Genomic DNA, 20,522 nt, shown 5'->3' with positions numbered 1-20,522 from the left:
ACATGAGAGGCTCAAGTCCTCCAAACTAATCCAAAGTAATTACTGTGACTCTCTGTCCCACAATACAAACACTTTTGTGTCAACACTTTATTTTTCCCGACTGAATATGAAATTAAAACCATTACACTGTAGATAAAACATATATCAAGAAAAAAAAGACAACATCATAGCGTACAACTTGTTGGGAAGAATACTGCTTTTGTTTATGAAACAGTCTTGTGTTTTCTCTGAGTGTGAGTACAGTGCAGGTCTTTCATCAGCTGAAAAAGCCTGACTCATAAGTAATTTTAACATTAGTATCACATCAGAGGCCTGATAGGTTCATAAAGCATCAGTAAACCCAAGGTTTTAGTATTTCAGATTGTTGAGTCTTTCATATAAAACTGAATACTGATATATACTACAATTGCTGTGCATTTGTATTTTTGCATGTTAAATGGATTCCTTAGGAGCAACACAAGACCATCCTCATCTGAATTGACTTTAAAGAAAACGTATTCACTTTCTTGCAGACATTAGATGAGACTGAACAAATGAGATATAATGTGATAATTAGTGAGCCTTACAGGTGCTGGTAGGTGGATGTTGTTCCCTTTTGATAGAGCCCAGCTAGCTGTTTCCCTCTGTTTCCAGTCTTTATGCTAAGCTAAGCTAGTGCTACAACCAGTTACTGGCTTTAGCTTCATATTTACCATATAGGCATGAAAGTAGGATCAATGTGAACATCTAATGCTCAGCAAAAAAGAAAACAAATATTATTTTCCAAAATGTCAAACTATTCCTTTAATGAATAAGATTTCAAATTTCAGGCTGGTACAGAGTCGTCTGGTTTGGAACAGATTTCATCTTCCTGTGTCTTAATCAGCCCATTGCTGTCCTCCAGTCCATTTACACTGTGTGGCTGCTCTTTCTCACCAGAGGGGGCGCTGCATGACCGCATGCTGCTGCCCTCTGCTGACTCTGTCTTGCTGCACTGTTTGGTATTTATGTCTCTTTCATTGTCACTGTCTGTCACAGGTTGGTCGCTCATGGTGCTGTTGCTGTGGGGATCGTCATTGAGCATGGGGTTGTTGTCAGGGGCGGGGTTTGTGACAATGCCCATGAAGAGGGGCGCCAAGGAGGCATCATCAACAAGGGCAAAGATGAAGGGGGAGTTGACTGAGAAGAGGGAGACAGAGCGCATGGAGGTTACAACAGTGGTGGCGGATGCCTCCACGCCTTCCTCACTGAGTTCTACGGTGCTGGCGTGGCGGACACCTGTCACCCTCAGAGGCTGATCAGAAATCCCAGAGAGGTTAGGACCCGAAAACAGAGAGCCGAGTCCTGAGAGAGACAGAACCAGAGAGAGAGGAGCGAGTTACAGACTGAGGGGCCAGATTCAGTCTGCATGAACGGACGTGCTCACACAAAGAAAGTATTTTAAGCACTTAAGGATGAACAGGGTAAGACAAAGGTTGTTGGAAATCTGGGTCATTTATTTTACTTTTTTTTTTTTTTTTGAGGTTTAAGTGACTATAAATTTGGTCTTGTTTCTTCCAGACATCCATTCTGATTCAGAGAAGGTAATGTTCTCACCCATGCTGGTCAGTGCCTCTTGGAGCTCCTGGCGGTACTGCAGCTTCACCTTTGGTAGGTTGACCTGCATTGTTTTCTCCTGAGGTAGACGTCTATAGAGGTCGGAGATGTTCAGTTTGGGAAGAACTGATGACACGTTTTCCCTGCCCGGCAAGGGCAGGACAATTAAGAAACTGGTGTTTCCCTTGAAGGGAAAACTGGCAACCTGGACAAGAAAAAAAGTCTTTCTCTTATTTTGTTTTGATCTTTCATATGGACTAACTCTCGGCACATAAATCATAGGAACACAGGAAAAGGAAGAAAATACAATAAAAATACAATAAAAATGTATGGAACGAGGCATAAATTAGACACATTACTTATTTAAACCATGGCCACTGAAAAACCTAATTTTTATAACACGACATCTAGTCAACCATGGCCACAGTCTAAGTAAGGTAGCCCAAACGTCTTTCTCCCCTGCCATGTCCTTCAGCTGTTCCTGGGGGGTTCCAAGATGGGATCTGAAGTTGGGATTAAAAATTGAAAACTCTCAGAGCTTTTCCCATTTGGACATGGAAACAACCAGAAAACATCCAGGGTCGTAACAGTCCTCTGTTCCCTGCACCTCAAAAGCTCCTTCCAATGTGAGGAAGCATCAGTTTGAAAATGAATTTATTTCCTGTCGTAGTTCCTTACCCTGTCTCTAGGGGGCAGACCAGCTACCCTGTATAGGAAACTCATTTCAGCTGCTGGTATCATTCTTTCAGTCAATGTCCAAAGCTCACAATCCCAACTGAAGGTCAGAACACTGGAAGGCCAACTGACAATTTTCACATAGCTTCTGTTTTTGTCTGTGTTCAGTGACCATGGTTTAAGATCCAAAATGAACTGTGAGGTGTCCCAAAAGATGCTTTTGGTTTATCAAGACAAAAATGAAATGCAGTCAGGTGTAGATGGTCTTAATGTTGGCTTAAATGTGTAACTTTAAATTATGCAAAAATCAATATTTAAGTCTGTCTTCAGTCCAGTTACTGCAATAACAGCACTGCAAGGAAATTCCTGTCGGGGCACCTGGGCAAATCTAGACCGTCCTGATTTAACTGGGACCCTACAGACAAAAAATAGAAGCAATCCAGGATGCCCATGTACTTTCTTATGCAAGTGAGCTTTTTTTGTAGGGGAAACAAACATCATGTATTAGTCTGTAAAAGCCTTGAGGCATTTTTGGCTCCACTTGTGGGAATGGACAGTATCTGAACCATCACTGATGTATCCAGGAATGTCAGTGTTACCTGTGCCTCCAGCTCTGGATCATCCAGTAGGCGTAGAGGGTACTGGGCGGACTTCATCATGTCCACTGTCACTGAGTTCTGGCTATCCAGGTAGAACACTCCCTTAGAGGTCACTAGGGGGTCAAATCGAGTCTGCCATTCACCTGACAAACAGAAGAGCAAGAGGGATTCATAAATAACTTAAAGAAAAAAATTGTTTTGAACATCTTGAATTCATGACCCACCTTCCTCTGAGTTTGCATTTGTAGAATTAAGGTAGCACAAGGTTCATCCCCCGGTAATGATATTGCTCAGCCCAGCTGATGGACAACAACTTCCTTGCATGGATGACTTCAGCAGTCTTAGCTTTAGAGTCTTATTTGTGGGTGATCATTGTAAAGGTTGTAAGACTAATAGCTTGTAAGGGGAAGCAGTTGCAGTAACAGAGGCTTTGACTGTGGTTTTGGAGACTGCTATGCCACTGACCAAGGCTCTGTTGTCACTCCAACCCTTGGCTATTGTCTTGAGCTTTGGTTAGACATGCAAACACAGATCAAGACTGATTAGTTGAGATACCTGGTTAGGGTGCTCCAGGGGTGCTTTTCTTTGAAAGACATATTTAATGTGTCAACTAGCCTATGATCACTTACAGATTCTCTAGAAAGAGCTGCTTTTGTGGGCCTCTCTTCTCTGCTCAGATAGTAGCACCGAAATGGGTCTATTGTTAGCTGGCAAGTCAGTTAGCCCGAGTTAATGTATTCTTCACAGCAGAGTTAAAGCCAACTAATCAGCTACAGTATGGGGCAAAACTAAGGGCTAAGACTGAATGACTGCTCGGTAACCCCTGGAGTTCTGGAGGTAGACAACCCCACAAGTCCTGCAAGAATGCCAATTGTTCCGTGTTCTTGTACCGGAACAAAACTGACCTAAATATCAGCACCTTTTGAATTGTGGGCAATCTCCTGAAACATCTGATTTGATCCATACATTCACTGCAATGGGAATTGTTTCATTAAATGCTATGTGGCTTGGCTATGTAAACCAATATATAGAGATGTTCTTGGGGGAGGGGTTCACCTTTGAAGTACACGGCATTCATAAGCATAAGCACCACGTCATGTGGAATACTTTCCAGGAAGTTGGGGATGTGACCATTGGTGATGTTCTCCACCCATTGGTTGACCTCTTCCACAGACCCCAGAGGGACAGGCTGTGACTGGTACCTGAAAACAAATCACACCTTTTTACTTCCATAACATGGTAAATATAAAGAGACAACAAAAAAGAAAGAATCGGTTGGTAGAGATGTAAGAAAAATATCAATTTTTACTGCTTTTAATTGCTGCAACAGAGAAATCCCAATATCTTAAGAATATGTCATCCAGTATCTTTCAGTGCTCTAGATTCTGCTCACATTGTCATGGCCGAAGATGTTTCAACCTCTACTCCTTTCTCCTTTGGCCGTTGTTATTCTTACTACCCGTGTTGTCTTTTCAGACCATGCTATTCCCCATATAACCAGCAGCCGTCACCACTGAGCTCTCCAGCCAAAGCCATTACAGCTGTTGCCCATTTATCAATCAGTTCCTCCGTATAGGCAGCTCATCCATTCTTCATTCAGTAGTTTGTCATTGCTTACCAAATGTAGTGTACCAGCCTTTAATCTTATCTGCCTGCCTTTAGTCTTTAGTATGATCTATAGTTCTCAACCTTTGCTTGCAACCTTGTAGAGTAAAGACAGTTTTCAGTAATCCGTTTCTGTGTCTGAATTTTGGTCCAAGCCCTGTGCTGAACCTTTGACATTATCATTCTTTGAGACATTCAAACTATGCACATCGACTTCAACTTCCACTTCTAATTAAAAGTAACTCAACATTCAGTGTGTATAACATGATTGTAGTTGATACCTGGCCAGAGAGTCCTCAACAAAAGACAACTTCACTTCAAATCCTGAAGAGATGCAAGAAGAGAGCAAATCAAAAAGGTGAGTTTTACACGAAATCAGTTAAATACCATCACCAGTTGAACACTCATCAGCACACACCTGGTCTCAGGTACATGCGCGTTGCCACATCCAATGATTTGTTGCTGAAATGAGGTATAAGGCTTCCCAGTATATGATGGTAACATGGCAGACTGTGGGCATGAAGGCTCTTCAGCAGCAGCTTCTCTGTCTCATTACGAGCACCTGAGAAAAGAATTCAACCTGAGCAAATTGTTTCTAAACAATGTACAGGGACATAATATAGAACAAACACCATGTAATAAGAACAGCTCCACATGTGGCTTTACATGCGCAAAGATTTCTTGAAGTACAGCTGCTTAGGTAATATGACACTTAAGATCTGTAGCCATGGCAGAGCTGGGTTACTCTGCTCATTCTTACCCAGAAACAAATTGTGGGGGTGATACCAGACAAAAGATCATGTTGTTGGTTGATTTATGTTGTGTATATTTTATTTAAGAACATCTCAGAGTTGTCTTGTCAGGTTCCGCACTATATTCCGGCTTAGCTCATCATCAGACTGGATATTTTTACCTTGTATACAAAGGGATGTGTTAGCATATCAGAATGATATCATGCCTATCTGAAAGTACAGCTGAGGTAGACTTTGTTATTTCAGTACTTTAGTGGGGTCCTGTTATGAGTTTGAGTGCTACACAAGAGGAAATGTTGACTTGCTGGCAGTCAAGGTTGAAATGTTACGTGACCAACATTATGATGTGTCTCAAATCACATATTTACCTATTGCCCCAAGTACCCAGGTAGTGCACTGACAATGGTCAAAAAGTTGAGTGAGAAATACTGGACTCTTCTCAGCTTCAACAGTTGCCATCTTGGCTATGTAGAGGAAGAGGAGGGACCAACGAACCACCAACGTATTTTCAAACTTGTGAAAATAGTGGCCGAGAAAGGAGAACATGCCTTTGGCAGCGATAGTGGTGTAATTTCAAAGTCTCATGAAATGGGGGGTGCACACAGAAAAGTAAAACATTCATTTTTAATCAAGTGCATAAAGCACGCATCAGATATCTTGGTGGGCAACAATTGCGGTCAAATGTTGTGATCGTCATTTGTAGCAAGTGAACAATGTCATGTTTTATTTGAGACAAAGATATTTTCACCTGCTTTTCCAGTCTAACCAACCCTGCAAGTCAACACTTACATTTAATACATTTTGCAAGATTACCCACGGGCTGGCCATGCCGGTCATTTGGTCAGTCCACCACTTTGGTCCAGACTGTAATGTTTTAATAACTAAATAGATTGTGATGAAATTTAGACATTCATGGTAACCAAAGGCCAAATCTCAATGATTTTGGTGATGCCTGACAATCTAGTGCTACCAGCTGGTGCTCATTCAGACTGAAATGTCCCCTATTGGATGAATTGCCACGAAATTTTGTAAAGACATTGGATGTTACTCTGACTGACCTAAGGTGAGCTGAGCAAGGGCAAACGCCAGGCTGAGCGGTGATAGGATGACATTCGGCTGCTGTGGACCAATAGCAAGATTTTCCAGGAGCTGTAAACCCAGTCGTTCTATGGCACCACCTATCCGCCGGTGTTCCTCCTGGCCGAACACCCGGTTTCCTCTACATCTGTGAAGCGTGTCTTGCGTCTCTTCCTCTTCATCTCCAGGATCAGAAACATCAGGAGCTCCTGGAGTGGGCTCCTCCTGAAGACAGAGGGATAGAGGGACCAGTTTCTCAAGAATACAGTCACTTAAAAGAGAGAGACCAAATAAAGAATTTATCTTTAGTGCTTAAAAAGTCGGTTTACTAGACTGAGGTTCTTCTTACAGTCAGTCCCAGATGGCAGAGGCAAAACAAGAGAAGAAGACACAGCTTCATTTCCAAACAACCAGCCTGAAAAACATAGAGACATCATCAGCCATGAGGAAGACAGTTTTGTAGCATAGAGGAACCAAGCATTTTCATCTTTAGGACTAACACATTCCATGTTTTTATCTAGTGATAAGTTAGGTAAGATCAGGCTCTTTTGTCCAGTACATAGCTGATAATGGGAATCTGTCTTTGGCAACCAGCAACAAAAGTGCACACCTACAACAATACACTACACTACAATTGTAGTGTACACTCCTTACCTGTAACACTGTGATGACAACCACAACTGGATTTCCTGACTAGAAAGTTTTGGGGATACAAGGGTTGAGTTGCCCAACAAAACACTAAACAGTGCTGCATGAGGACATCCTGGCATTTAGCACCCTAATATTAGCATGTTAGCATGCAAGTCTCAAAGTACCACTGAAGCTGACAAAGGTATCCTGTCATGATCTTAAATGTTAAATAAGTGCAAATCTGCCCTGTTGGTACTGCTACGGTTGAATAGTCATGGGGTCAACATAGTAAGATTTGTCTTCTGGGGTCAAGAGAGTCCACACCAAATTTCATGTGTTAAAACGACAGCTACGCTGCTCTGTGCAGAAAACAACTGGGGACACTGATACTCAAACACTATATTTATTCATGTGAGGGTTTCTATCATTGTATCTGTCCAGTTGGTTTAGAGTCACTTGAGGTTTCAGATGCAGCTGCAGTGTTTACCAGGAGACTAAAGGTTACTGTTTCAGAACCTTTTTTGGCTGAGCTGTAATACACTGAATACACAGAGCACAGAATTCACTGAACTACATGAACTAAGTGAGTCTACCTCTATTGTATGTGAGAGATAAGCTTCACACTCATATATATATATAACTCCACCTATGGATTGAAGGAGTTGTATCTTCACTGTCTGAGTGCAACTCAAAACTCGCTATGGCTCATTGTATTTTTGTAGATTATTTTAGCAGCACTGCAAATGGTTGGTAGAAAAATTCTCTGCGGAGACTCAGAACGCTGTTAAAGGAGGTTTTGGTGAAATCATAGATGGTCCAAACTCACCTCGTCTGTGTCTGATGTGGTGACAGATGTGGAGGAACAAAAGGGATTAGAGGAGGAGATGAATAAAATAAGACGGATATGGCCAGTCTTCTCTAGGCTGGACAGCGGAGTGCCCGGACTCAACCACTGCCGCCCCCCTGTTAGCTGGTTAATAATCAACCCTGTATGGATCATGGCTGTGTCTGTGGTCACTACACAATGTAAAAATAAAGAGACAGGCTGTCTCTTAGGTTGTTGTAAATCTCTTTTGATGGTAAACTGCCAAATATCTGGTTGTGAAGCCATATTGGAGAACTAGATTGACTTCAGTCATTCATTAGCTTTATCAGTCGTGGGTTAGATACTATGACACAATAAACTGTCTTTAGCTAAACTGTTTATTTCAAAATAGTCCATGTTGACACAGTCAGCTCACTTTGGACACAAGTCTTCTTGTTACTCGAATACCCAGAGGCCCGCTCCTGTCAGGGAAACAAACAAACAGATGTCCTGTTAGGAAAGACAAAAAAAGTCTCTTCTATAGATCGAACGTATAAAGTAATATCTCATAATTACCACAGTAATTCTTAGTGTGTAAAATTTATGAACTAGAATTAGAAACATAATTGATAAGACCGCAATGAGGTATTAATCTAGGTTATATTTATAGTTACTATATATTCTAGTTATGAGAATATTTGTATATTGTGGGACAACAAATAAGACAAAATTATAAATCAAAATTGAAATCTTAGTGCTCGATCTTATTTTTTTATCAGTTTTTCCAAACTGAAGTCACTGCACAAGTGATGAAGTCATTCACTGGTTTTCTTGTGATAAACTAAACTTAGATCAACTTGTAAGATCAACAAAGCTAATGAAACAAACAAATACAAAACAAAGTTAAGCTAAACTAAACTAACAAAGCTAAATTAAACAAATCTAAACTCAAGTAAACAACTAAACTAAAACAATAAGGCTGAAATGAGTAAAATATAGCAGCAGTTTCACAGTGGACTGAAAATGTTTCAAAAGGTTTTGTGTACTGATTCGTGCTTTAGCTTGGTGCCTTCAGGGCGCTCTGCACATACATTCAGCAGAGAGAGTGGGTGTGTATTTGTCTTGTTCGGACTGCCTGGTTCCAGCTTTACGCCCCCACAATGCAGCTCTGAAACAAACAGGGTCCTTCCTCTGCCTCGGTTCACCTTGATCCTCCTGGTTTCACCACAGCGCCCCAACAATGACTGAATCATGTCGGTGTGGAATCTGGCAGTCTCCATACTACGATGAATCTGTTTATTTACTCAGGTGGTGTCCTGTTAAAATGAACATGATACACATTCCACAGACCTAAACAGCAAAGAGTTCAGGGCTAAACTTGTCTGCCTGACTTCTGGTTGGAGGTTTTGTCGCACCAGACGATGATGTGATGTGTTTCAGAGCTTTGCTCAGGTTAAAGTTAAGTTAAAAGCAGGGAACTCACTGTGCTGTGTTAATGAAAGAAAAACCATCCAGTTCCTCCCACACACTCTGCTGCCTGACTTCCAGTAAAAACTAATATTTTGCCAACTGTGCACACACAGACACACACATCCACACACATATCCTCACTCTGTAATCCAGGACAATTCAGTGCACTCATCTCTCAGCAAATCAGTGTATGTTTGGCCGACTTCAGGTTTAAAGGTCAGAGGCAGAAAAGTCTTAAAGACCTGGTCACACCATCCAAGTTTAAGTTCAAGTGATGGATTCACAAATCTGGAATTTTTCATGTTGAGTTCAGCTTTCATGAATTTTGACGCAGGGATTTACACTCTTCATCAAACCATGTTGTCAGTGAGACTCAAAGATGATTCAAGATGGAAACATTCATTCAGTTTTAAGCTTCTCTGAGTAAAATCTGCCCAAAAGAGCAATGGTCTTTTGAACAAAGAAGTTTTTGTTCCATTAGCAGCAGGAACTACATTTTCTCCTCTTAAATTACTTTTTATTTTAAAAAAATGTACAATGCTGAATATATGCCAGGAGGCGTAAACCTCAGAGTGAAACTGTTTCCATACCAATGCAATAGCCAGGACTGGCCAGCAGATGCCACCATTTTGACTGTATGAACACTGACCCAGCACTGCTGTTTACACATGGGTCCCCATTATAAAACAGTCCTTTTCATTAGGGAGTAGGAGTGCCACTGTTTAGCTCAGTGAGTCAGAAACCAGATGACTTTACTGAAACATCAGAAACTTTCTGTGTCCTTGTCAGTCTGGTTGGTTTTTCTGTTGCAGCTCTTTCCATTGTTAAGGAGGTTGTAACGTCTGCTCAGACTCAAGAAGCTGCTTGGTTTATTTAAAGTGAAGCGACTTGGACGATTTACAACTCGTTTTTTGTACGTGAGAGTCAATAAAAATCAGACCAAAAGCTGCCTTCGTTCTGAGATCATGCAGTTGGGTGTGTGTCCACTGGGGAGCAGCAGATGATAAACTGAGCTCCAGAACCATTAGATCAATAACAATGATCGCCAAACTGAAAATGAAGAAAACAATTAGGCCTACTTATTTTTATTCTTAGCATCAAATGAATGAGAGGAGAAAGATCTTGACCTTTTCTCTGATGTGAGCTCCATGCAAACTATAAGTATATTTTGATGCTGTTTGATAATGTGTGTAAAGTTTTATCTCTCCTCCTTCATTTCCAGTCAGTGAAGATTTATCTGCACGTTTTAATCAGAAAACATGTTGCCAAGCACAACATGTACAACAAGTACTGTACAATGAATACATAAAAAAAAGTAGTGATGTAGTCCAAGCATCAACCTCCAGGGCTGATAAATGAAGCCATCACTGAAATGCCAAACAGGGGGTCAGTCCCCATAGACTCTCATGTTAAAGTTTCCAACTTTACAGCAGAAATGAACATGTTTACAGTCTGGTACAAAAACAGTTTTTGTCTCTACAGCTAATTTCCTCCTTCATGACGACTGTACGGGTTTGAATATTTATATAACTCACCTGTTTACATTTTACTGGGGCTTAAAGTTATGTATAAATGGGGGCTCTTTGATTGACAGGTGGGTGCCGGCTCAGTCCACTCTGTCGCCTCATCAGTAAAATTCTGTATTAGTGCTAATTAGCGCTAACCATACCTGGCTTGTTAGCTTAGCTAGTTTACGAGCTAATTAGCCTCCAATTAAATTAGCTTTGACTTAGCCATTAGCTGTGCTAATGATGCTAATGGGAGCTCTGCTTGCCACATTTACTTAACTACATGCACCGAAGTCGCAGTACTTTTTGCCAGTTTTTAGATTATCTGGGAGTTAGATGGAGTGAGGCACTGCCAAGATGGCGACGGTGGAGGAACCATGGATGTATTAAGGGGAAACCCACAAACCCCCTCTTCAGACGCCTGTGGATGACGTCACAGAGGGTCCATAATCTTTGTTTTAATCAAAGCCCAGAAAAGTCTTTTTTCTCTGAGTGACGTCACCACTGTGTACGCGCACTCTGTCCGCGATCCCGCTGTGTCTCGGGAACGAGCATGGTTGCTAGGTTACTGCCAGTGACGTCAGGACGAGAACAAGTTAGTGTGAAAAGTGAATAAACAACAAAGGAGAGTTTTCTTCTACACAAACCAAGTTCATTCATTTTGTGATTTTTTGTCGCGTTTATTCGTCACTTCTTACACTTTTTTTCAGGAAAGTTGTTTTTAATCGATATATTCGCCGCATCACTGGATTCACCGAGACGCCGCCATGATTGTTCATCACTTCCTCCAGTTTCTTCAGGTGTTTTAATTTAAGTCATTGAGCTTCTGTGATAGTTTCTGTGATGTGTGAGCAGCAGAGTCTCCTCCTGACTGCAGGTCACCAGCCTCAGTATTTATAGATGAATGACCTTCACTGTGTCAGCGGGTTAAACTAGAACTGAGTCCGGCCTGGATGCAGCGTCCTCCGGGTCAGCAGCGGGGGCCTGAGCCGCTGCAGCCCGCGGCCCCTCTCTGTCCCTGAGGGGAGGAACCGGCCTCATCACCGCCTCTACCTCCCCACGTCCTTATAACACATCCATGGTCTACAGTCTTCATCACTCCGGTCTCCAAGATTGAACTTATCCTGTTAGCACGAAGACAACAACCTGGTACTGAAGGTGAGTCCGACGGAGTTGTGGAAAGTTGTATTGACACTGAATAAAGATCCACTGAAAAATAAACGGCCATTAAATGAAATTACGGTTTTCAAGTGTTATTTAATTTGATATTTTTATTATTCTTTTTATTCTGTGTAAATCCTGAGATTTTCTTCTTCATGTCTTCTTTTCAATTAGTTTTTTTTTTTTTTTTTTTTTCTCCAGTGTCACTGGTTTTCAGTTTTTACTTCCTGTTACATTTTTGGCGGGAGGGGGACAGGAAAAGAGCGCATAATTAATTACATCCTGTCGGACAGGCCGTGTACCTTGCTAGTTCACCTGGAAGTCCCAACCCGCAGGTAACTGTTGCTGATGATCTGTCGCTGTTTTTTGACATAGGACCTCACTGGGTTAAAATTGACCTTTGACCTTTAACTGACAGTGTCTTGTTCCGGCAGAGGTCAATGCAGAAACAACTGTGAAAAGGAATTTAAAGGAGTAAAAAAGGAGGAGGTAAACAATTTGTTCTCTCACCCATCGTGACCGTACTGTCGATTAAAAGTAAAAATCATTCCTTCTGGTGAAGCAGAGAAAAAAAGGAAACTGAACAAATCAAAGGACGTGGTGGATATTAGTGACCAGGACAACGGCTGCCTGTGATTGATTGCTGTGACGGGCTTCAGGGGCTTAGCATTAGCATTAGCATTAGCATTAGCGCGAGGCTGGACGGCCCGACCCCCAGGGGGCCCTGCGCCCAGCCATCGGGCTCCCCCGACACCTATATAGGCTCAAATTAGGGCCCAAATGATTTTGAATTTGGGAAGTAATGTTTACAAATAAATCCAAAAGTTGTAGTTGTAAATCAAACTTCGTAAACCTGTAAAATAAATCCGCAGGAGAAATGGAAGTTTGTGTATGTGGAAAAAAAAATGTTTTCCTTTGACAAAGACATTTGTATTTGCTACAAAAACAGACTCTCTGAATAAAACTACACAAATGGTCAGTGGTGAGGGTTTAACACATAAAAGAAATGCTTTTGTAAATGTCTGTACAGATAAAAAGCTGAAAACTGTGAAACTCAGCGGGTCACACACAGCAGAGTTTCACAGTTTCCTGCTCTGTATCAGCACAGCTGTTGACAAAACCATTTATTTATTTAGTGTTTTTGTTTAACCTCAACACTGATCATTTGTTCATAGTTTTGAGTCACAAAGTCTTTTTTTGTAACGAATACAAATGTCTTTGTCAAAAGGAAAAAATAATTTCCCATGCACAGACTTGACTTTCTCATACAGATTCATTTCACAGGTTTACAAAGGTTGATTTACAACTACAAACGTTGGAATTATTTGTGAACATCACAAGTTCAAAATCATTTGGACCCTAATTTGAGCCTATATCAGTATTGGGTGGAGTCATGAATATGACTTATCATTTTAGCTGTTACTCCATTTACGCTGCAGGAACTTTGGAGCTATTTACTAGTTTGTTTGTTGGTTTTCTATCATTGATTCACCTGTTCTGAGTTTTGATTACTTTCATCAAATTGGTTTATTTTTGATCATATTCTCTGTTGTTAGTTTCTTTAGTAAAGTCGGTTTTGATAAACTAGTATTTTGTAACACTACGGGCACATGAGATTATTTAGGTAGGTGGTCTGGTTTAGGACCAGCATGCACCTCGGTGGACCTGTGGTTTTTATTAGAGCAGGAGACATGAACCCTCTGTTCCTTTGTTTGCTCGCTCGTTTGGAGAAATCAGTTGATGAAGAAAATGCAGTGGCTTTGTCTGAACCATGTTTTCTAAACCAAACATCCATGACGCATCAGCGGCCTTTTGATTTGATGTTGGATTCAAGTTTGTTTCAGGACAAATGTTCCGTTCAGGTGTAATTTCAGTTTGGACCCCTGAGCGGATTCAGACTCAAACAAGCAGGACGATTGTCACATTTATTGGCATCTGCCACAAAAGTTGTGAATGAGAGAATGTGTTTGAGGAACGCAGGAGGGCAGGGATCCAGCAGGTGAACAGGGAGGAGCCTGCAGGTGATGTTGTGCCCTTAAACAAGGGAAATAATGAGGGGAGATGGACGGAGAGAATCAACACGCTGCTCTCGCCTTCACTCGTCTGTATTGAGTGAGGAAAAAGGAGCGCGGTTCCCCCACTGGAGCCCTGAGGCGTTACCAAGAGATCACCCACATCAACCCAGACAAAACCCTGTACTACTGGTTTCTGCTCCTCACATTCCTCCCTCTGTTTCCTGGTTGAACTTTAGTTTCACTTTGAACAAACGTTGTGAAGCAGATGATTTTCTCCTCTGAAGGTAATGTGAGCAGTTTTTAATGTTTTACTCGTTAACACTTGTTGTTACCTGAGTCATTTCACCTTCAGCTTATCGTTGTGTTGTTGTTGTTGTGTTATAATGTTACTATGGTTGTGAGCCAGAGGCTCCTGGTTCTCCAACAGGAACTAAAGGGTCACAATAGATTTTAAAGTTGTAGTTTTTGACTTGTTTTTAAAGCTCTTTGGGACCGGCTCACACTGCAGCTTCTCTGTTGTTTTATAATCCCTGTCCAGCTCTTAGATCTTCCACTGACGGACTTTTAAATCATTTTACACACAAGAAAATAGTCAGTGCAGCGTTTTTTAACTATGCTGCAAAATCATGGAAAATCCTGCCAAGAGCTAAAAGAGACGCAGGCTCTGTGAACATTTTTAAACTACTCTGAAAACTTATCTATTTAACTTGGTTTTTAATTAATGATCTCATATTTTACATTTCTTACTGATTCCTGTCTTTATTTGGATTTTTTCCACTTTTACAACTATTTGCATTGTTTAATTTGATTGTCCTTTTATTCAGCCTTATTTTATTGTACTATTCCATTTTTTATTGTAAAGCACTTTGAGCTACATCTCTTGTATGAAAAGTGCTCAATAAATAAAGCTTATAATTATTTATTATTATTATTAGTTTGATCAATACTGACTGTTACTTCACATCACTGATCAATACTGAACATGTCATGTTGTTGTCAGGACTTTACTGAGACTTTATTGATTATTGATTCCACCTTGTTGGATCAATGTCAGATCCAATCAGTTGATCTCAGTCCTTCTGTGTGTCAGTGGATGTTAATGTTGGTCCATCGTGTGTGAGCTGGGCTGCTCTTCACTTCACTGCAGCTTCATGACTCCATCTAGTGGACCGATAGTAGAAGTACAGCAGCTTCCTCTTCCTCACTCTGCTGTCAGACTGTATTCAACTGACGCTGATATGAACCAGAGAAGAAGAGTCAGTCAGTGGAGGAGCAGCTGGTATTTTTACAGGAGAAATGATGTCAATTTGAGTGGATGTGCAGATGAATGATTTGTGTTTGTCTCCACATGAAGGTAGAAAGTGTGTGTGAGCTGATGTGGATGTGAATCCAGCAGCATGGATCAGTGTGAGGACAGAGAGGAGGGAGCCCCTCCCTCTAAAACCAGCCAAACCAGAGCTCAGAGGTGAGATGAGGATCTCTAACTATCCATGACTCTTCTCCATGTCAGAGCTCAGCTCTCAGATCACTGCTCCATCATTATTATGTCAGACAATCTGTTGATCAAAGGTCAGAATTCAAACCGACAGAAAGTCTTTTCACACTAGAAGTTAGTTGTTGTGTTTATTCAAAGACTTTTACTGAAAATGCACATTAATCAGATCTGTTGTTGTTTCAGGATCCTGCAGCAGAGACCAGATTCTCCTGAACCCAGCTGTGTGTCTTTAAAGAGCGACTGGTCAAAGAACTGGGACATTGACTTTAAAGGAGGACGTCCATCAGCTGATCAGATGTAAGCTGTAACTGACAGTGAAACTCAGGTTATTGTAGAAAAGAACCAGTTTGTAGGACGTGTTGTTGGACCAGGTCTGAAATCAAAGTGTTTGTGTCTGTTGAGAACGTCCACGCTGGAAGGTGGAGGTAGCAGCTGGAGGGTCGAGGTGCCTTGCTTCAGGGCTCTTCAGCAGTGTTGAGTGAGGGAGGGAGAGCTGTATGGAGGGTTGGTGAGAGACGTTGGGACTAAACCAAACTGGTGAAGCCAAACACTGAGCTGGAAGCTACAAACAGCTGCAGACTGAGCTGTTGATTCTCAGTGGGATCAGCAGGACTAGTAAACCTTTACCTCCACAGGGAGTGGTCTGATTCGCTGCTCACATCCGAACATCACTTCATGGACCTTTAGCTTGTGTCTGTCTCTGTGTGGACAGACATAATGTGAGCTCATTCTTCATGATTCCTCCACAGAGTGGACCAGGAGAGCTCAGAGGTTCCCAGGGGTCAGTCTGCCCAGCAGCATCAAACACACCTGGATTCCATATTTATGGTCTGTACATGTACAACAGCTACTTTCACATCTGCTCACAATCATCTCCATGCTGCACTGTTCGACCAGTGGACTGTCAGTCTGTCCAACATGGATCTGATGTTTGGCTCCATGGTTTTAGTTTGATGCTGTCACTCATATAGTTTCTCGTTCCAGCTGCTGGAGGAGAACATGGTCACTTTTGTGAAGAACGAGCTGAAGAAGATCCAGAAGCTTCTGGGTCCAGATTACCCAGAATGCTCAGAGAGCCAGAGGGAAGATGAGGAGGTGTTGGAAGGTGAGGATGAAGAGCAGAGGAGGAGCAGCAGAGAGGCATTTCTGAAGATCACAGAGAACTTCCTTAGGAGGATGAAGCAGGAGGAGCTGGCTGACTGTCTGCAGAGCAGTAAGAGGATTTCTCTAAAGATTCAACATGATGGAGAAATGAGAAATTTACTAACGTGTAAATATGTTCATATATGTTCATATATGTATTCTTTATGGGAGTTAAACAGTCATGTGTTCTTCATGAATCAGTTATTGATATAGTTTCTTCTTTGTTCATTCAGAAAGTCCTGCTGTAGTTTGTCGACGTAAACTCAGATCTAAGCTGAAGGAGAAGTTCCAGTGTGTGTTTGAGGGGATCTCTAAAGCAGGAAACCCAACCCTTCTGAATCAGATCTACACAGAGCTCTTCATCACAGAGGGAGGGGCTGGAGAGGTCAATGATGAACATGAGGTCAGACAGATTGAAAAAGCTTCCAGGAAACCAGACAGACCAGAAACAACCATCAGACAAGAAGACATCTTTAAAGCCTCACCTGGAAGAGATGGACCAATCAGCAGAGTGATGACAAAGGGAGTGGCTGGCATTGGGAAAACAGTCTTAACACAGAAGTTCACTCTGGACTGGGCTGAAGACAAAGCCAACCAGGACATACAGTTCACATTTCCCTTCACCTTCAGAGAGCTGAATGTGCTGAAAGAGAAAAAGTTCAGCTTGGTGGAACTTGTTCATCACTTCTTCACTGAAACCAAAGAAGCAGGAATCTGCAGGTTTGATCAGTTCCAGGTTGTGTTCATCTTTGACGGTCTGGATGAGTGTCGACCTCCTCTGGACTTCCACAACACTGAGATCCTGACTGATGTCACAGAGTCCACCTCAGTGCACGTGCTGCTGACAAACCTCATCAGGGGGAAACTGCTTCCCTCTGCTCGTCTCTGGATAACCACACGACCTGCAGCAGCCAATCAGATCCCTCCTGAGTGTGTTGACATGGTGACAGAGGTCAGAGGGTTCACTGACCCACAGAAGGAGGAGTACTTCAGGAAGAGGTTCAGAGATGAGGAGCAGGCCAGAAAGATAATCTCCCACATCAAGACGTCACGAAGCCTCCACATCATGTGCCACATCCCAGTCTTCTGCTGGATCACTGCTACAGTTCTGGAGGATGTGTTGAAGACCAGAGAGGGAGGAGAGCTGCCCAAGACCCTGACTGAGATGTACATACACTTCCTGGTGGTTCAGTCCAAACTGAAGAAGGTCAAGTATGATGGAGGATCTGAGACAGATCCACACTGGAGTCCAGAGACCAGGAAGATGATCGAGTCTCTGGGAAAACTGGCTTTTGAGCAGCTGCAGAAAGGAAACCTGATCTTCTATGAATCAGACCTGACAGAGTGTGGCATCGATATCAGAGCAGCCTCAGTGTACTCAGGAGTGTTCACACAGGTCTTTAAAGAGGAGAGAGGCCTGTACCAGGACAAGGTGTTCTGCTTCGTCCATCTGAGTGTTCAGGAGTTTCTGGCTGCTCTTCATGTCCATCTGACCTTCATCAACTCTGGAGTCAATCTGCTGTCAGAGGAACAAACAACATCCAGGTGGACTAAAGTCTTCAGAGACAAACCTGAACCAGCACTTTTCTACCAGAGAGCTGTGGACAAGACCTTACAGAGTCCAAATGGACACCTGGACTTGTTCCTCCGCTTCCTCCTGGGTCTTTCACTGCAGACCAATCAGACTCTGCTACGAGGCCTGATGACACAGACAGGAAGTGGCTCACAGACCAATCAGAAAACAGTCCAGTACATCAAGAAGAAGATCAGTGAGGATCTGTCTGCAGAGAAAAGCATCAACCTGTTCCACTGTCTGAATGAACTGAATGATGGTTCTCTAGTGGAGCAGATCCAACAGTCCCTGAGATCAGGACGTCTCTCCACAGAGAAACTGTCTCCTGCTCAGTGGTCAGCTCTGGTCTTCATCTTACTGTCATCAGAAGAAGATCTGGATGTGTTTGACCTGAAGAAATACTCAGCTTCAGAGGAGGCTCTTCTGAGGCTGCTGCCAGTGGTCAAAGCCTCCAACAAAGCTGTGTAAGTGGAGAGAGAGTTGGATTTATTCATGATTATATAAAGACACTTCTATCTGTTCAACAGGAGAGAAAACAAATGATTTTCTTCTTTAATTCCTTGTTATCATCTCTTCAGACTGAGTGTCTGTAACCTCTCAGACAGAAGCTGTGAAGCTCTGTCCTCAGTCCTCAGCTCCCAGTCCTCTAGTCTGAGGGACCTGAACCTGAGTAACAACAACCTGCAGGATTCAGGAGTGAAGGTGTTGTCTGCTGGACTGAGGAGTCCACACTGTTCACTGGAAACTCTCAGGTCAGGATCCATCAACCTGTTTATCTGATGACTGTTTATAGACCACCAAGTGTTGACAGAAGGTTCCTGTGTGTTGTTTTGTGTGTGTTCAGTCTGTCAGGCTGTCTGGTCACAGAGGAAGGTTGTTCTTCTCTGGCCTCAGCTCTGAGATCCAACCCCTCCCATCTGAGAGAGCTGGACCTGAGCTACAATCATCCAGGAGACTCAGCAGTGAAGCAGCTGTCTGCTGGACGGGAGGATCCAGACTGGAGACTGGAGTCTCTCAGGTATGGACAGACACTGTCTGATAGAGGAGAAGAGCTGTGAACAGTTTCTCGGTCACAGCTGATGACAGATCTGAACAGAAACAAGAGGAGTTTTCTCCTGATGACTCCAGTGTCTCATCATGACTCACTGTGTCATATTGAGGAGAACAGATCTCACTGTTCTGAAATCAGCTGTTGTCAGCTGTGTTTTTTATCTTTTATTTCAGGCTTAATCAGCACAAAGCAGCTTGGAGACGTTTCAGCTGGTTTAATAAAACCATCTCCACTGCTCAGAGACATTAATCTCCCAGTGTCTTCAACCAGGGAGGAAATAAAAGAATTCAATCAGGTCGCACCATCATGTCTCTGTCTCCTAAAATACTGATGATCAATAATCAGCTGAACCTCTCTGAGCTCCTGATCTTGTGATGATGAGATCTGTTGTATTTAGGAGACAGTAAATCATGACTGTGACAAACAGATGTAATAACTATACGGAGGCTTCCAGCTGTCAACAACAAGACTGAGCTGTAACAAACCAGCCCACAGGTCGTCTGTCAGCAGCTATGACCCATAGTTAGGTTTTGTTGCTAGGCGACATCTTGTGGCCGTAGATGTCGGCCGCTCTCGGTACAGTTACACAGCCAGTACACACGGCTGTTATTGTAACCATGACAACCAAGATCTGGTACACCTGCTGCTGTAGGAGCACTATTCCAGGAGACGCTGCTGTGAGTCGTATCAGAGGGTTGTTGTTGTTCAGGTTGGAAAAAAACTGATTGTGGTGAACAGGTGAATAATTAGTGTTTGTGAGTGAATGTTTTTAACATGAAACAGCTGTTTTTTCAACAACAAATCTGACTCCAGATCAGAGGAAGACACAAAGTGGCTCCTTAATGAAAAGTGTGCAGCAGCTGTAGCTTCACTAGTCTTCCTCTCTGAGCCTCTTCCTCTCTGCTCTACAGTTTCTCTGACTTCCTCTGGACTTTGACTTGAAGTCAAACGACAGACGCTCGTATGTTTCCTGCTGCTGTGTGACGGCTGATGAATAAACACAACATTAGGACTGATGTTTCTGCTAAACTGTTCAGTGACCTGTGAACATCATCTGTCAGATTCATTCATCTAACACGTCACAGACTGAGACACTGTGGAGCAAAGTGACACATGAAGGTCACTTTAGAGAGGACTGAGAGTGTGTGAGTGTGTGTGTGTGTGTGTGTCTAGTGAAGCTGCAGCTCCTGTATAGTTTCCATGAAGGAGCCTCTTTGTGTCTTCATCTTATTTGCTGTGACATTAGTTTGTGCAGCTTCAGAGTCACAGACTCAAAGTGTCTCACACCACAACTGAGAAAACCAAGGATGAAATATTTTCTCTGTGTCTCCTCCCTGCTCTGTATAATTACAAGATAAAGACTCCACTTCCTGTTTCTCTGTGAATGT

General features: G+C 42.5%; 2 protein-coding genes across 9 annotated transcripts in view; one reads left to right on the top strand and one right to left on the bottom strand.

Annotated features, from left to right (window-relative positions):
* Positions 1-72: 72 nt before the first annotated feature.
* LOC139637524 (alpha-2-antiplasmin-like) lies at positions 73-7,928 on the bottom strand. Its single transcript, XM_071506301.1, has 9 exons — positions 7,740-7,928; positions 6,633-6,698; positions 6,265-6,508; positions 4,873-5,016; positions 4,736-4,778; positions 3,906-4,051; positions 2,850-2,992; positions 1,576-1,780; positions 73-1,323 (listed from the first exon to the last, which is right to left on the bottom strand). Exons 1-9 carry the CDS (start codon positions 7,911-7,913, stop codon positions 806-808), a joined length of 1,683 nt encoding a protein of 560 aa, XP_071362402.1. The 5' UTR covers positions 7,914-7,928; the 3' UTR covers positions 73-805.
* A 6,235-nt stretch (positions 7,929-14,163) lies between these two features.
* The window catches only part of LOC139637523 (NACHT, LRR and PYD domains-containing protein 3-like), a 53,827-nt gene continuing 47,468 nt past the window's right edge, over positions 14,164-20,522 (top strand). For 3 of the 8 annotated variants that reach the window (XM_071506289.1, XM_071506287.1, XM_071506290.1), the window contains exons 1-2: positions 14,172-15,337; positions 15,551-15,664. In XM_071506289.1, the coding sequence (XP_071362390.1) occupies positions 15,270-15,337; positions 15,551-15,664 (182 nt within the window). In that variant the 5' untranslated portion in view covers positions 14,172-15,269. Of the gene's footprint in view, positions 15,338-15,550; positions 15,665-16,116; positions 16,196-16,351; positions 16,636-16,747; positions 18,548-18,661; positions 18,836-18,927; positions 19,102-20,522 lie in introns of all 8 variants that reach the window. The other 5 variants (XM_071506300.1, XM_071506299.1, XM_071506283.1 and 2 more) reach the window with 5 other exon arrangements.

The sequence above is a fragment of the Trachinotus anak genome, unplaced genomic scaffold (assembly GCF_046630095.1).
Source record: "Trachinotus anak isolate AG129_WGS33_773 ecotype Australia unplaced genomic scaffold, CSIRO_AGI_Tana_v1 ptg000020l, whole genome shotgun sequence".
Classification (NCBI taxonomy): Eukaryota; Metazoa; Chordata; class Actinopteri; order Carangiformes; family Carangidae; genus Trachinotus; species Trachinotus anak.
Note: the sequence above shows the minus strand (reverse complement) of the source record. Positions and strands in the feature narration are given on the sequence as shown.

Bases quoted from the DNA above. Each gene is read 5' to 3' on its own strand.
- LOC139637524 (XM_071506301.1), bottom strand. From the start codon at position 7,913: ATGATCCATACAGGGTTGATTATTAACCAGCTAACAGGGGGGCGGCAG. The intron at 6,509-6,632 runs GTAAGAAGAACC...CTCTGTCTTCAG, and splicing joins TCTGCCATCTGGGACTGACT to GAGGAGCCCACTCCAGGAGC. The intron at 4,052-4,735 runs GTATCAACTACA...ATTTGTTTTCAG, and splicing joins GTTGAGGACTCTCTGGCCAG to GTACCAGTCACAGCCTGTCC.